At 44.9% G+C, this 15,790-nt stretch overlaps 1 protein-coding gene across 3 annotated transcripts in view; it reads left to right on the top strand.

Moving 5' to 3' along the window:
- Positions 1 to 152: 152 nt before the first annotated feature.
- Positions 153 to 15,790, top strand: part of ncoa2 (nuclear receptor coactivator 2) — a 35,294-nt gene continuing 19,656 nt past the window's right edge. For 2 of the 3 annotated variants that reach the window (XM_088283069.1, XM_088283068.1), the window contains exons 1-5: positions 154 to 353; positions 9,375 to 9,463; positions 12,334 to 12,441; positions 12,611 to 12,783; positions 14,843 to 14,946. In XM_088283069.1, coding sequence (XP_088139195.1) covers positions 12,353 to 12,441; positions 12,611 to 12,783; positions 14,843 to 14,946 — 366 coding nt within the window. In that variant the 5' untranslated portion in view covers positions 154 to 353; positions 9,375 to 9,463; positions 12,334 to 12,352. Of the gene's footprint in view, positions 354 to 9,374; positions 9,464 to 12,333; positions 12,442 to 12,610; positions 12,784 to 14,842; positions 14,947 to 15,790 lie in introns of all 3 variants that reach the window. The other variant, XM_088283067.1, reaches the window with a different exon arrangement.

Below are 15,790 nucleotides of genomic sequence, written 5' to 3'. Positions count from 1 at the left end.
CAAAAACAGCAAGCACAATAAACCAAAACTATCATGCGAATAACGATGAAAGAGAGGCGGGGGTCGCTGGAGGACCACCGTGCGGTGGCGGTCGTAGCTTGCCGGAGGAGCACCGTGATGCGCTTTGGTGTGGGGGAGGAAGAGGACGAGGAGGAGGGGTGGGTGGGAAAAAAAGCTAGCATAGCTACCAGCCAGATAAACACTCAGCGGTGGCTTGCGGACTCGCAGCAGTAACATGGCGGCACAGTTAGTCAACGCTAACGTCGTTCCACCGCCGCCTTCGCGAAGGTCAGCTCAGACCGTGACGCACGGAATCTAACCCCGAAGAGGACGGACGACTGGAGCGTTATCACGTAAGCGGGCATTTTGGTGTTTTTCCGTCGACGAGTCCCGGTACCAGCAAGCCCCACCACCACCACCTCCTCCTCCTGCTCCACAGCCGCCACTCGCTCGTCAATCTCGGTCGTCTAAGCGCGACGCACTCTGGCTCATTTTTAGCTTAGCTTGTTAGCTTCTTGGTGTCAATAGTGTGTTTTTTATCTGCCCCGCGAACTCAATTTAAAACGCTTTGAGAGGGCGAGCTTACAGGCGCTTTATGACCATTTTTTGTCAACGGTGTGTTTTATAAAAACAACGTGTGGCTAATGTTCACCGTTATGTGGGCGACAAATGTACTTATTTTTTTATTTATTTTTTTGCTGAGCGAGCGAGTATGAGACGAAGTTGGGTCAGTGCGAACGTAGTTAGCATGCTAACGAGCTACATGGCTTGTCTCTTTAGAAATGTCCTTTTCTTCCCGATATTCTTTGCCACTATTCACATCTCGGAACTTGATGAAATCACAGCCGAATTGTACCAGGGGAGCCGTACTGCCAGTCGCGATGGCGTTAAAGAGTTTGGCAACAGTTAAAGCGAGCGAGTGTGAGGGTTTTGTCCAAAAGTGGCTCGACGCGGCATGCGGGTTTCGCTGTGCAACTCACGTTTTCGCTTTGTTGTGAGTGCTCAAATGGACGTGCCCAGTAATGCCGCTATTCACCGGGAAGGAGCGAGTAATTAATGCACTCGTTCTTTTATAAATTCCCGTATTAATAGCTCGTGCTATAAATATACCCCAATGTATCGGGATGGAACTTTTTGATATAATTTCCCAGCTGAAGAACAAATGATTTGCAAATGTTTGAGATTTCCACTAACAACCCTGACCAAAATTAGCTCATAGCTTTAAGTCACCTTAGTTGCTTTAACATATGTAGGCACAAATTATCATCCTACTTTGGTTACTTTATGTTTAGACCGGGTTTTGGTGGCATCTTATGTTTTTGAACGAGCAGAAAAACTGAAATTGATGCATTTGTGAATAGTAAACTGTGAATATGCAGGGGATTATTGTCCTTGTGTTCGGGCCTCCTGCTTGACTGGTTCTCGGCTATACACACACAGTTGTCTTTTGCAGTGACTTGTCAATGCCACTAATGCAGGCGGAATGCATCTCGGCGAACAGGTTAAGCGGTTTCCCCGTGCCCACCTGACGAAACGCCGGCCCTCCTGTCACATCACTGACATGGTTCCTTGACATGACATGTTGCACAGCTGCCGGCATGGAAAGGAGTCGCAGCCTTCTGTCAGACTAGTGCAAGTCAACAGAGAAGCGGCATATGAATTGGGGGCGGGCGTATTCTGCTAAGCTTGCAAAATGGTGGACGTAACTGCTGTTGAAGTACAGTTGGGTTTACGAATTTCAGTACTGGAATGTTTGGTTCTGAATGGTGGGCTTGAAGTCGACAAACTAATTTGTTGGCTTCGGCGGTTGTATCGAGGTACATGAGGGGTTGAAGTTTAGGAATTCCACAATTCCAGGACTGTGGTGTGACATTTACCACGCTCCTGTCCTGTTGTGTTAAAAGCAAATGTCGCGCTCCATGAAATATTTTATACTACACACCAGATACCGTCGCTGGCATTTGCAGGCAAAATTTCTCATTTTTCTGTCTCACCACCAAACTTCTTGTAGAGGTAATCGAGGCTTCTGTGTGTTTCCTTCAATGCGTGGTTAATTTGAAACAAAAGTGTATTTTATGACCTATAAGTAGTCCGTGTCCCTTGCCCTGTGATTAGAAGGCTTTGTAGCATCACCTGACTGATATTGTAATCGTGTGACCTTTGTTCTCCAGTGCAAGCTGACATTTTTTTTTTTTTTTTGTCTTTGCTCGATTCCTAAGCTCACACAGTGCTCTCATCATGTAGACACTCGGTTTACTGCCAAATTAAACAAGCCGTTAGTCCTTTAGCATAAGATTAATGCTAACATAGGAAATGATTAGCATCAATTCATGTTGGACTTGGGGCTTAATGGTGCCCGCTCGCGAGTTTAGATTTTTTTTTTTTTTTATTATTTATAAATGTTAATAGGGTTTCCGTCACAGGACAGCAGCAATATAATGTTTAATATTAAAACTTAAAGAAGTCAATGTAACTTTGAAAAAGCTAAACTGGTCAATATAAAGATGAAATGAACTCAGATTTAATCGATTATTTATTTATTTTTTTTGTTTACCTTTAACTGTTGCTGTGTAATGTGCAAACGTTTTACCTCCACCAGCGCATTAAAGCTTCTTTGCATTTGAGGCTCCCCCAAAGCAATATTATTGACACCCGTCCATTAGCCCTCATTCAATGTTCATACGATGTGAGTGGACTCAACTAAAACTCTCTTGCAGTGCATGCATTAGCGTTGACCAAGCGTCTTCGGACTACTTGATATTTCTAGCGGACACATTATTGCCAATGTTCATTCAGATTTGACTTGCCTAATCTTGGCTTGGAGTGCCATGCCCGAGCGTCAGCCATGGCTACCACTAGCGGTAGCACGTCAGAGGCGGAGAACTGCTTTACTTGTGCAAGAATAAACTTGTAAGCGTAATAATAATAATATCATCTTATTGTACTGAGTCATTTAAATGAACAAAGTTAAGCCACTCTCTCGTTCCGTATATGACGCACGCCCGAGTCTTTGCTTTAGCTGTTTCTTCTTTGTTGGTTTACACGCAAAATGCTGCCGTCGGGGTATGCTTTCTGATTTTTATTTTTATTTTTTCTTCTATCAAACATTTTATCGAAGGCATTTTCTATTGCTGCCAATCACGTGACTTACGTGATACATATTTGTTGAATTATGGCCCCAACCTAACCATGTGAATCCTACTTGAGTTCTAGGCAGGACACACACCCCTGCAATATGATTGGCTGATGAATGCAGGCGGAAAAGTAATGATGAACGTCTTTATACTACTCCGAGGTAACATTGTGATCAATTGTGAACTAAATGATTCGCTTGGCCAATTAATAATTAGCACGTCCGTTAATGTCACCTCCTGTCCTGTAGGTGGCGGTAATGCGCAATACAAAATGGCAGTCAATTTGCAACTCAACCAAAAATATAAACGCAACGCAAGTATATGGAGTCATGGCTGTTTAGCGGTAAACAACCAGCAGTCACCGCGAGGCTTATTGCGTTAGCTTATCCGTCCATCAGTCCTTGTTTGAGGTCCGCAGTGTCTTTGCAACAGGATGCCTCCCTCCTCCCTTCCCTCCCTCCCGCTGATATCAGCTCGGGCACCTCACCCTCCTGTCTCTGCGTTGGCGTTGCCATGGAAACAGCCGTGTGACAGGTCCTGGGTGGGTGTGAGGGATGAGCCGCGGGGGTAATGGCCAGGCTTACAGTAGCGACATGATGGAGGGAGGGGAGACTAATGGCTGATGGGACGCCGTCACCAAGGAGGAGGAGCGAGACTATTTACCCCCACTGCGCTGCGAGGCGTTCCGTCATTGTGTTGTTTTAACTGACCTGGAATCAGCTACGCCGCCCATCCGTCTACAGTATCTGCCGGGATCGGGAGTGGGTGTCGTTTGTTGCTAAGGAGGGAGAGATGAAGTTGAGATGCATCATCAGAATAAAACGCGTGTGGAATTTGGCTTTGGAGTTTAATCTCATGTGAAAGTCAGAACAAATCAGCAAAAATTGCAAGCTTACGTGGAGCGATTTTAACTACAGGTTACCACAGTGTGTTGATCTTACAAAAAAAATGTACTGAATTTTTCACATTTTATTGAATATACTGTATATTTATTTTTTTAAATTAAATTTTAGTCCCTAAAATGGGATTCAAATCTCCTATCGCTTACGCGGAACAAACCTGATGTCAAGTTTTGTGCCGCAAATGTGTTGCGCAACAATGTATGACGCAGCAATCGGATGTAAGAGGTGGAGTTCGTGTTTCGGTCAGTGAAATGGGCGTATGTGGGCACTTGACCCGGTTAGGGAATATTAAAGGGACGAACAAAAAAAAAAAAAAACACTTTTGTCCTTTAAAAAAAAAAAAAATTTAAATTCTCATCCTCAGCCTCCGTCCGAATTGTTCATAAAAGGCACGAGCGGTAACGCGATACCGCGCCACCGACCGACTCTGGCATCTCTGCGATTCGAAGCGCCGCGCCGATGTAGGCCAGCCGCTGCCGAGTGCGTATTGATCCGAAGTTAAATGATACCGCTGGATGTGCCAGCTCGTGGCTAAGAAGGTGCCCGCGGTCGCTTTGATATGAACAGAGGGCACATGACGCTAACGAGGCAGCTGTGTGCCAGACCTCAGAGCCATTTGCTACGCCCGATACCAGCGCCTGCAAATGAATACTAGACTCTCTCCTTTGGATTCAGGAACAAAAAAAAAAAAGCCTTGAATGGGTTGTGTCAAAGGGGCTTGCTACTCGGATTCACACCATCGGGGTTTTGGAGGCTGCTAGGCGAGTCAAAACAAAACTTTCACGCAGGGTGGTGACCTGTGAAAAAACTTGGCTTTGGTGGATACAAATGTGCTGGTTGACTCCAATTCTCCTTTGTGTCGCAGTACCTTTCATACAGCACAGAGAATCAGCAAAAAACGAGGTGTTGAAAGGGGCTTGGTACACTTGCAAATGGGGGGTCACCCCCCTTCACACGCGCACACCGACTAAAAAAAGCCAGCAGCGTGTTGAAAGGCGCTTATGCGGCTTCCAAAACCGTCAAATTCGTACCTTAACTTCAAATCTCCATTCAATATTTACCTTTTCAAAGACACTTTTTACCGGGTTGCCGTGTGAAACGGACTTGATAAGACGTACGAAGCAGGCAAATTTTTTCAAGTTGACTGACCCTCGGTCGTGTATTTTATCTGTCACACAAGACGGCGAATCGAGAAAAGGGAGCTCGGTACCTCGCTTTTTGCAACCGAGCAAAAATTCCCAACTTGCTAAAGCTGTGTGAAAGGGGCACTGATAATAAATGATCTCGCTTTCAAGCCAAACCAAGCAGCAGTTAACAAGATTTTTCCGTGTCGGTTGTACTCAGTGTGATTGTGCTACTGGGTGCTAGCATGTGCTTGGCACGGGGGAGGTGGGGGAGAAAGTGGGAAAAAAAAAAAAAAAAAGCTCATTCGGCCAGCTCGTCCACCGGACTTGGCCCGGTGCAACTCGGTCGTGTAGCGTCCAAAATAACAACCTGGCGGAATAAACGGCAACTCGCGGTAGGCAGGGCCGAGGTAGCTGCAGCACACGCGGCGCGGCCTTTTTCTCACCCGCTCGTCATGACTACGCCGGAATATGAGGCGGCAGTTTCGAGTTCTTTGGGTTTACCCGATTTTTTAAATTTTTTTTTTTGTCGGGATTACACTGACCGACCGTCTGCTGAGTCAGCCGTGTTCCCGCGCTGACCCGCATCGTCGGTCGCCGTCTTGACTGTTGTTTTTTTTTGTTTTTCTTCCTCGCCGCTGCAGGGGGTCCGTGAACTGAATCATCTTCTTTGTGTCGTTTCTCCATACTGCGCTAATCAGATATTACCTCGCGTGAATATGATCCATAAATCAACACGCAGTCTGCTTATGTCCTATTCCGGATAGACTTGATGAAAAATGTACTCGCTGCTAAGACGTAACGTGGCGACTGTTCATATTCGCACTTCCGAACACGTTTACATTTGAAGGCTATTAAAACGATAAAATGACTGTTGTAAAAAAAACAATGTACTGTATTGTAAAATCCGTAGCAAAAGCGCCATAAAAATTCTACCAAAATAAATGTTTGAAAATAATTTTTCAAGCTGAAATGTAAATGTGTTGAACATAGACGTTAAATACAACCGAACTGTAATTTTTAAATTTTAAATTCCAGGTTGTGGTTTATGCTATAAAGTCAAAGTCTTTCTTTTAGCGTACCACAATAAAGGCACAAGCGTAATGCTGCTGAGAATCAGTTATTTCCCTAAAAGAAAAGGGAAAAAAAAAAGTCCCATGTCGACTATGATCGCTTTGCCCCGCAAAAGGTTAAATCGTCTTAGTCATCGGGTCTACCTGACCCGCTTGTCGGTCTCTTTCAACGTGGGACTTCCTCCAGTTAAATGGCAAGCAAGTGAAAGAGCTTTTTTTTTTTTTTTCCCTCCCCACCCCCTTCCCTCCACTGTCTGGTCCAATTCCATGTTACTCTGTCAGGTTCTAATCAGCGAATGCCGCCGCTTTTAAAGTCATGCCTGAGATGCCATCTACCTCCAGCGAAATATTTTACAATTGTGTCCCACTCTTGAGGATTGTCTCGGGCTTTAGAGTTAATAAAGTCAGTGACATAGTTGTGTCAGCTGACGCCCCCTTCCCCCTCCCCTCCCCTCCCCGCCACTGTACAGCCTCGGGCCTTGACTGGGTCTCATTCAGCGTAAACTGTCACAGGCATTAAATGGCGGCCGACACGGACAAGAAAGAGCTCGGCAGTTGAGGTGCTGACTGATCACAAGACGAGCGTCTACTTACTGCCTGTATTTGTTCCGGAGGACAAAAGACTTTCATTTGGATCTCCCGTGACAAAGCGTGGCGTATTTGTGTCCGTTTGACCAGACGGAAGATCGCGCCGTTAGCTTGCGCCAGAAGGATTGCGTTGAACTTTGGCGCCACCGCTATATCGACTCCCGATAGCGCACACGACCGCCGTTGACTGTCACTGAGGTCGCCGCCGCGGGAGCAACAGATGTGCCGGCACCTGGCACGAGTCGGTGTCTCCATCAGAGGCAGCCGTTGAAATGCGCTGGCGTGGCGTCAACGCGTTTATAAATACCTCCCAGTGAGCGCGTCTGAGCGCCCGGGTGTTATCAAGAATGCGCTTCTGAGTTTGTTAGGGCCCCGGGAGACAAAGTTCGGTTGAAATTCAGAGCTGAAAGACTTGTTTGTCAGGCTTTTGCCCCCAAGCCCCCCACCCCACCCCTTCCACTCCGTGTTTACACTTGCAGATAACAGCGCGGTGAGCACTGATCCTCCATAGTTGCATTTTCAAGCAAAGTGAAATTTATTGTCATTGTTGTGAAACAAAACAAACCCGACAATTCTTTTTTTTTTTTTTTTTTTTTTTGGGGGGGGGGGTTATAAACTACATTAAAATTTCAGACAATGGACATTTTGTGGTTGCTTTTGTCATGTGCATTTATTTAATGAATCTCCCGTTCTTGTTCTGTGACTTGATTTTCCAACTGCGAACAAAAGACGCATTGAGTTGCTGCCTGAAAGAGTTGAAGTGTGCAACTAGGGCTGCTCGATTTAAAGATAAATAAATAATATTAATCATGATTAATTTTGTAAATATTTGAATCACTACTATTGAAATGATTATATTTTTTTTTACCTATTTTCTAAAACGGTTGTGGTGGTAACTGGAAGTTTGCTTTTTTTAAAAAAATAAATAAAAAAAAGATTTTGCTACGACAAGCCGAGGAATAACTTGCTTGCCGCCAAAATGGGTTGCGATAGTGATCAAAATAGGAAGATTTTTTTTTCTTTCAAAAGGAACACTGTTGTCATTGATCTTTGGTAAATCCTAAAACAAGTTGCAGTCGTGATCAAATCAGGGAGAAGTTTGGGAAGGCGTCTTTGCAGTGTTGCCTGCGTAAATTCAATCTCCTCTCAATTGCCGTTCATTTGCGGATCTTAAGAAAACCTTCAGCGTGACTCATCCGGAGCAATTAGATCAGGTGTTTTCATTCTTATTGAATTGAAGGCCATCAGTGGGTCATTTTGAAGGCAGCGGGTCGGGGCTCCATTGGCGTTTAGCCCCGCTGTGACCTGCTCACTTTGTGCCGCGTGATCCCTTCACCCCCTTTTTGTCCCGCCTCAACCTGATTAGCTCGCTCATTAGCGTCGTTATCCCAAACTGGGTGTCAAAGCCTCGACGAAGACGAACGGCTGGCAGCTCCAACTCTGCGCTCAGACGCACTTGGAGCCGTTTTCACATTTCACAGGCTACATTTATTTATTTACGCTGTTCGAAGTGACTTTATGGCTTTGTAATCATGCAGCATATGAGTTTTATTTTTTCTGCCAAATATCCTTACTCGCAGCGTTCCCGCCTTGATTCGACCTCCCAAGGAGGCAAATTGCTTGGTTGATTTAGTGCGTGTGTTTTTTTTTTTGTTTTTTTTTCCCCCGCACCCTCTCTTTGTCCTGTCACTCGATCCACCGATCAGGCACGAGCATGTGACGGCCTTAGAGCTCAGAGGAAATTCCGCCGCACGATGAGAACTTTAGCGCTTGGCAGGAAAGTGAAAAGAGGAAGGCTGAGAAATGCGGAATTATAACGAGAGGCGTCGCTTGATTAGTTGGCACAATAACGGTATCCAAAAAGCCCTGCAGAGCTCTCACATCGGTCGCAAGTTGTATTTTCTAATTATCTAAAGGGGAACATGACTTCTCCATGTGTCTAATTAATTGTGTGCCGTGATTAGAAAGGCACACACGGAGTCATTTTCAAGCCCTCCCGGGAAATGAAAAGACCCTGCAGACACTTTTTATGCTAACGCACAATGAAAACAGAGTGAGACGGTTGTGAAAACGTAGAGCTACGTATCTGGTGCAAAATCTGTCTAATACCATCCCGGTTGTGCGCCATAGTCTCGATGTTGCTGCGTTTTTTGGGATTATATAAAGCGTGACAAGCGGTCACCGTGTTGTCTGGTGCAGACCGATTATCACGGCCGATATTTATTTCAACGGCGATAAATTAAAAGCTGGTTCATGTTGGCTCGCTGCCGCACACTTCTCTCTCTCTTTCTCTCTCTCCTGTGCTGGTGGCCCTGCCTGCAGAAGTAGATTGACCCGCCCACAGCACCATCTGATTGGGTAGCAGCCAATCGGCTGTTAGGAAGCGATGGAGATTGCAAAGAAAGATTTACCGAGGGGGTACCGACACTTTTGCACACGTGTAACAATCCTCGGCTAAAACGAGCTCCCGTCTTATTCCGCGCCCCAACTGTCTTGCTTTTTTAGATAAATGTAAACATGTCGATTCATTTTCATTTCTCTTGTCACTTTCAGCTTGCAGAAGTGGACGATGCTTAGCACTTTCCTGATGTTGTTGTCGTCTCGCAGCGATGGCCTGAGGGACTCTGCGCACTGAAACCAAGGTGATGTGGGGGGGGGGGGGATGGGGGTGGGTGGGGGGCTCATAATGGCTTCTTTAGTTATCAGATAAGACCACAAAGCTTTTCTTCTCCTTTCGCTTCTTGCTTGACATTTTCACTGTTGTGCAAGAGCGTGTCCGCAATGTTGCGCGCAGAAACCCGTTTCCTAAAATCTCCATCACCACTCTGAAGGCTTTTGTAACATTTCATGGAAACGAGGACGTCATATTCTTGGAATTTTTTTTTTGCAAAGCTTTCTACCTAAAATAGGCAGATATAATTTTTTTTCCGGTGAATCCCAAATTTGGCTGACAGTGGTGCTTAAAACCGTGACTATTAATGCTAACCGTTAGCATGTCAATGGCGTTTTGCATTGTTAGTTAGCATTAAGCTAAGTCATTTGCTGAGTTTGGCAATAAACGTCAACTGAGAGTGACTTTAAACAGCTTTACGGCTTTTTTTTTTTTTTTTTTTGATTGGTGGACGTTCACTATTTGCCAAACTTGCTCGGCACCACTGTACACCATTAAGGTCTCAAATTTCTTCTCTCCGTATCTTGAATGGTAAGCGTCCTCTTCAGCTTTCTATTCCTTGACCCCTCGACCCCAACCTTGCGTCAAAACATCTGCTTCAAGGTAACGTCAGCTGTCGGCGATGAGGAGTGTTTCTGAGTTTTACTGAGGCAGGTTTTACATGCGTTGTTTTCCGCGGTGGCTCTTCCTGCTAGGTCTCCTCGTTCCGATGTAGCTTTTTGATGGCGTTCAATACGGTCGAGCTCTCTCCAAGCATCGCACGCCGGGCGTGTCTGTGTAATCACAGAGGTGCCGCTTAATCTTTTTCTTTACTGCACGTTATACAAAGAGTGAGCTTGCCTTGCATGCTTCTGAGCTTAATTAGTGCAGTGGTATCAGCTGAATCTTAGGCTGCAACATATGACGCTTGGCTGGAAGTGATAAACCCGCAGAGCGTTGCGATTGCGCACAATCAATATCGTTTATTATTGATAATGTTTCACTTTGACCACGTTCTCAGAACGTTGCGTAAGATGACAGCCCCATTTTGTTCAGATGTTATCTCCCACGAGTACAGTGGCACATTCAGAAACCAGATACGACGAGGCACGCCTCCCGTAGCAATGAATTCATTGATGATCTTGGGTCGTTTCAGTTTAGAATGTCGGCTGTCCTCCCGGCAGGGTTATCTCACGCTGTGTGATAGCGCTTAGAGGATGGAGCGTCTCACAAACTGTTCAAACCCAAATCGATAAATTCAACATCAATTTTCCCTATCGTCAAGCCGCCAGGGGTGTCAAACATACGGCCCACGGTCCAAATCGGGCCCGCAAGTGGGCTTAATTCGGCCGTGAGAAGATTTGGTAAACTATAAAAATAAGTGTGGATGTCAATATTTAAAATGCAAGTTTAAGTAAAAAAAAATACAAATAAAAGTAAATGTGTTAAATATGACACATTCAACAACTAGAGACAGTCAGCCAATCGTGACGCTTGTTCAGTGTGTTGTAATTGTTTGTTTGGGCTTATGCAGCCCGACCAGCAGCGATCAGTGAATCATTTCCATGCTCCTTGCGGTGCAGAGATTTTTCCCCAATGTCAACTTCAACACCCCAAGTGCGACGCAGGCGAATCAAAATGTCTCCGCTGAAATCCAAGCTCCTTGTCTCGCTCCTCGTCGCCTTGCCTATCGCTAGACACGACGGCTCCAGATATGTCGTGCCGCGTCGGTTATGGTGATACCTCAGATACGGAATAAGCAATGACACGAATGAATTTTGAGTTTCAAGGCACCTCTGCGCTTTATGTTTAATGAGTGGATGGGTAAATGGGTTTTGGTTGTGTAGTCCAGTCGGCCAGGTTTCTCGTCGTCACCGGCGGACTCGGCCCCGTGCAGACTGTCTGGCTGCCTCGTCATTGAGACGTGCCTCGCTCGTGCGTGGGAGCCCCTCTCGTGTCGGTCTCCGACATACAGTGACCCGCCGTTACTGTCATGTCAAGGAGAGATGACGAGGCACCCAATCGTATCCAACCCTGGCGGAATGGGGCGTGGCCAATCAGTGGCTGAATCGCCATGGTAACTTGGACGACCAATAGGAATAACTGGTGTCACTTAAGACATTAAGAGTTTAACAACCAAATATCTGATGTCGTCATCAAAAGAAAAAGCATCACCTCAGCCGATGGTCGGGGAAGGTTAGTTTAAAAAAAAAAAATGTAATTTAAACAAGCTGAACATGGCATTGAAGTCATTTGTCATCCACACCTTCCTCCTCACCTTCTCCTGCCTCCAAAGTAGGTCATTCCAGGCCAGAAGCGTTGGTTTTTCTTTTTCTTTTTTTTTCCCTCTCCTCTCTTTCTCTCTTCTCCTAAGCTACGCTACATCTGCTCTATATTGTGCTGCCTGTCCCGCCTTATGTAATAAAGGAGGAGTCGGCAAGCAAGCATGTGCGCTTGTCATGTTTCCGCGGCTGGAGTGCATCCCGACACCACGTGTGCTGGGGAAAGCCGTCTTTTCTCCCCTCAAGGGGGGGTCGCGAGGTTGTTGACGGCAAACTATGAATTGGAGAGTTTGAATAAATAAATGAATAAATAAGGGCTCCCTGGTTCATGACGAGTTTTTTTTTTTTTTGTGTTACCATGAAGGCTTGCTGTGGAGTAGTTTGTGCAGAATATACGTGATCATGCAGCCGATCAAGTCCTGGTTGGGTTACCGCTTTGAAAAACTGCTAAAACTGAAGGGGGGGAAAAAAACAATCCAAAAAAGAATATTCTCAATTCTCGTTTCCACACTTGTGCCATAACAGTGGCCTTTTTTTTTCCAATTGTTTTTTTTTTAATTTTATTTTTTTTTATTTACAGAGGCTGATATGCAGTGAGGATGAGCGGCATCGGGGAAAACTCGTCCGACCCTGCCAGGGCAGAGTTGCGAAAACGTAAAGAATGTTCTGCTGAACTTCTTGGACCCAGGTAAGGCTCAACTTGCTCTTTGTGCTGTTTAAACTCCTACAACTCGCAACTCAGCCTCTCTTCGTAATGCCATTGAGGGGACTCAAGAATTTGATTCCCGAAAAAAAATAAATAAAAGCCTGTTTTTGATCACTTATGAATCGGTTCTTGTCTCTTTGTTTGTCCGCAGTCCCAAGCGAAGCAACGAGAAGCGCAACCGCGAGCATGAGAACAAGTACATCGAAGAGCTCGCCGAGCTGATCTTCGCCAACTTCAACGACATCGACAACTTCAATGTCAAGCCCGACAAATGTGCCATCCTGAAGGAGACTGTGAAGCAGATCCGGCAAATAAAGGAGCAAGGTACGCTCACCCGTCGCGAACGCTCGCAAATGGTGCCTATTATTATCCGTCCATCCGTTTTTCTGTCGCGTCTGTCCTCATTACGGTAAGGGGCGCCGGCGCGGTTAAATTCCATGAAAAGACGGCCTGCAACGTTAAAAGGAAAAAAAATAGCCGTTGGCACCAGTTTTGGTGTTTTACTCATTCGTTGCCATTGACGGATATTGAAGACAAAAATTTTGACCTGGGCTGGCAGTGAATGAGTTCAAATGAAGAAGGTTGAGATGTCTCTCATAACAGGATCCACAAAAATGACTCAAGGGCCAACGCCTAATGATGGGAAAATGAAGCTTCAAATTTGCTTCATGAACCAGTTGTTGTATTTTTGAGTCCTGTAGATGGCACTGTTGGGTTTAATAATTGCCGCTGACACGAGTTTGCTAATGCACATTCGTCTTAAGTTTCGAAAGCCGCCCGTGCGAGTGAATATTGTCCTAAACAGAATAAAGCTTGATTAAGGTTCCTTGCACCACTCGGTCATGTAACGTGCATAATCCAGAGCGCTCTTTTGGCATTCCCTCCACCGTCCCGAGCCAGAACATCAGGCGCATCAATCGGCGCTGCGGAATTATTTGCCCACATGCTCGTTTGAGCTCACTCAAGTCACTCAAGGCTCTTTTTTTTTATTTTTTTTTTTTTTTTAGGAGCACCGTTATCCTTACAAACACTCATACAAATTGCCTTTCCTTTTGAAAAACTCAAAAATATTTTAGCTCCAATTATAGTTTGAATTTTTCACGTTGCCGCGAAGGAGAGTATAGACGTCAGGTTGAGAACGTTTTGGACTCAGCTCGACTCGGTGTGGTCTAATTATATACGTGGACGGGCGATGTCGTCTTGTTTTATGTGCCACGATTTGTTATGTAACATGAGCGATGGAATAGAAAGGGGAAAGTCACCCTCAAACTCGGCGTTGCGTCGCTCCAACGATATTTTGATAGACATGCCACGCAATGTTGAGACTTTGTTTTATTTACATTTTTCTTAATAGTCGTCAATTTGCCGACAAGTCTTAAAAGAAATGAAAAGAAAGGGGTGATTTTGGAAGGAATGGTCATAATTATGAGAAATGTCAAAATTTTGCAGGATTGATCGTGGCGTCATGACAGAGAAAAAAGCTCCAACTTCATGTTTTATTTTTCCGAAATTAAAAGCATCGCATTTAGAGAAAATCATTCGCTATCAAAATAGCAAGACAAGAGACAAAAAATGCACGCATACCGTTCTAAGTGCCCTCTTACTTTTGGGGCTGAATTTTCAGAAGCACACCTTAAACACAGGAGGGGTAAAAAAAAAAGATGCAATCACGTGCCTTCAATTGGCGCGGATGCAAAGTGATATTTCCACACCAAGATTGCTCAACGCCACACAGACCCGCGCATTCATCTCATGAGGTGTTAATGATGTTTGCATCAGCGGGACCTCTCCGGGACACAGCGGGGGGGCCGCACGGCGTCGCCGCCGCACCGAGCGACCCCCCCCCGCCCCACAGCCAGGCTGTACGGAGCCATCACTCAATGTCGGCAAGAAGAAGCGCGCCTCAGACGTAGGGAGGAGCCGATCGAAAAAGTCGCCTCTCTGGGGACGGGTAAACATGATCCGTAAACAAGCCGGCGTGTGTACGTCGGCGTGGCTCTGTCTCGGCTAGTGAAGGCGGCGAGTGTCGGAGCCAACAAGCGGCGGCAGTGTGAAGGAAGCTGTAAAAAGCGGCGCTCCTTTAGACTTTGTAAAAAAATGGCATATTGTTGTTAAAGACGCAATCAGCTCCTTCTTTTTTTTTTTTTCCTCTTAATGTTGTGATTATTTTTTTTTTTTATAGTTATTGGATTTTTTTTCACGTTACGACATTATCTCCACTAGATGATGTCATTTTTGCGCTATAATATTGCAACCATCTTTGCAATATTGGCCCATTTTCTTTGCTGTGTCACCACTTCATTTTTTTACAGCTACATACACAAAATATTCTTGTCGTTTTTTTCTTTTTAAATTGTAATATCCCAACTGTGTCCACACACAGAGAAAGCAGCCACCACCAACGAGGAGGAGGTGCAGAAGGCCGATGTTTCGTCGACGGGCCAGAGCGTGATTGACAAAGATGCCTTGGGTCCCATGATGCTGGAGGTGGGCGTCTACGTATTTCGTGCGCACGTTTAAATTGACTCATCGAGATACAAGCGACTCGTGTCCGCTCATCCTGAACACTTTCAACCACTATGACAACCTCTCTCGAGCTCTCTCCATTTCACTTTTCTCTCGCGTCGGCCTTTAGATATGTCCCGTAGAGGGCTATTTATAGCTCTCCTCGTCCGGCGTCACCAAATCGACACACTGACTCGTGGGGGCTAAATATAGCTTGTGTTCATTTAAAGGATGCGCTAAGAGGGAAGCATATAGGCGAGAAAAACGCACCCGCACCGCTTCTGTGGTGCCTGACATATTTGGTGTACGGCGAAACAAAATGAGAGCGTGACCGCAGCAAAGTCACAATATAATGTATGCGTATCCATTTTTTTAATACAGATATTATTATTATTATAATACAATTTTTTTTGGTCACTTTTTCTTGATCGTAATATAACTTTTTTTCCTATTCGTGTGACTGTTTTCACCTCAATGCAATTTATTCTTCTCGCATTACTTTTTTGTAACGAGTGAAAATATTTTTTCACATAATGTAGATTTTCTTGTAACAACTTTTTAAAAAAAAAAAAAATAATAATAGCAATGTCATGCTTTTCTTGTGAATTAATGTTTTCCCAATACAATATGCCGCCTTTATTTCTAATATTTGTTTTACCGTATTGATGCAACTTTTTTCTTGGTAATATTTTCCTTTTCATATTTTCTTCTTTTACAACTCTTTCCCCCCATTTTGTCGTAATGCAACGTAATGCATTATAGTAAAAAAAAAATTCTCATCCAACTTTTTGGTGGTCATAATTTTTTTTCGTAACGACTAATTGTT

This window comes from Idiotropiscis lumnitzeri, chromosome 19 (genome assembly GCF_059441095.1).
Source record: "Idiotropiscis lumnitzeri isolate Australia: NSW breed Sydney's pygmy pipehorse chromosome 19, RoL_Ilum_1.0, whole genome shotgun sequence".
Classification (NCBI taxonomy): domain Eukaryota; kingdom Metazoa; phylum Chordata; class Actinopteri; order Syngnathiformes; family Syngnathidae; genus Idiotropiscis; species Idiotropiscis lumnitzeri.
Note: the sequence above shows the minus strand (reverse complement) of the source record. Positions and strands in the feature narration are given on the sequence as shown.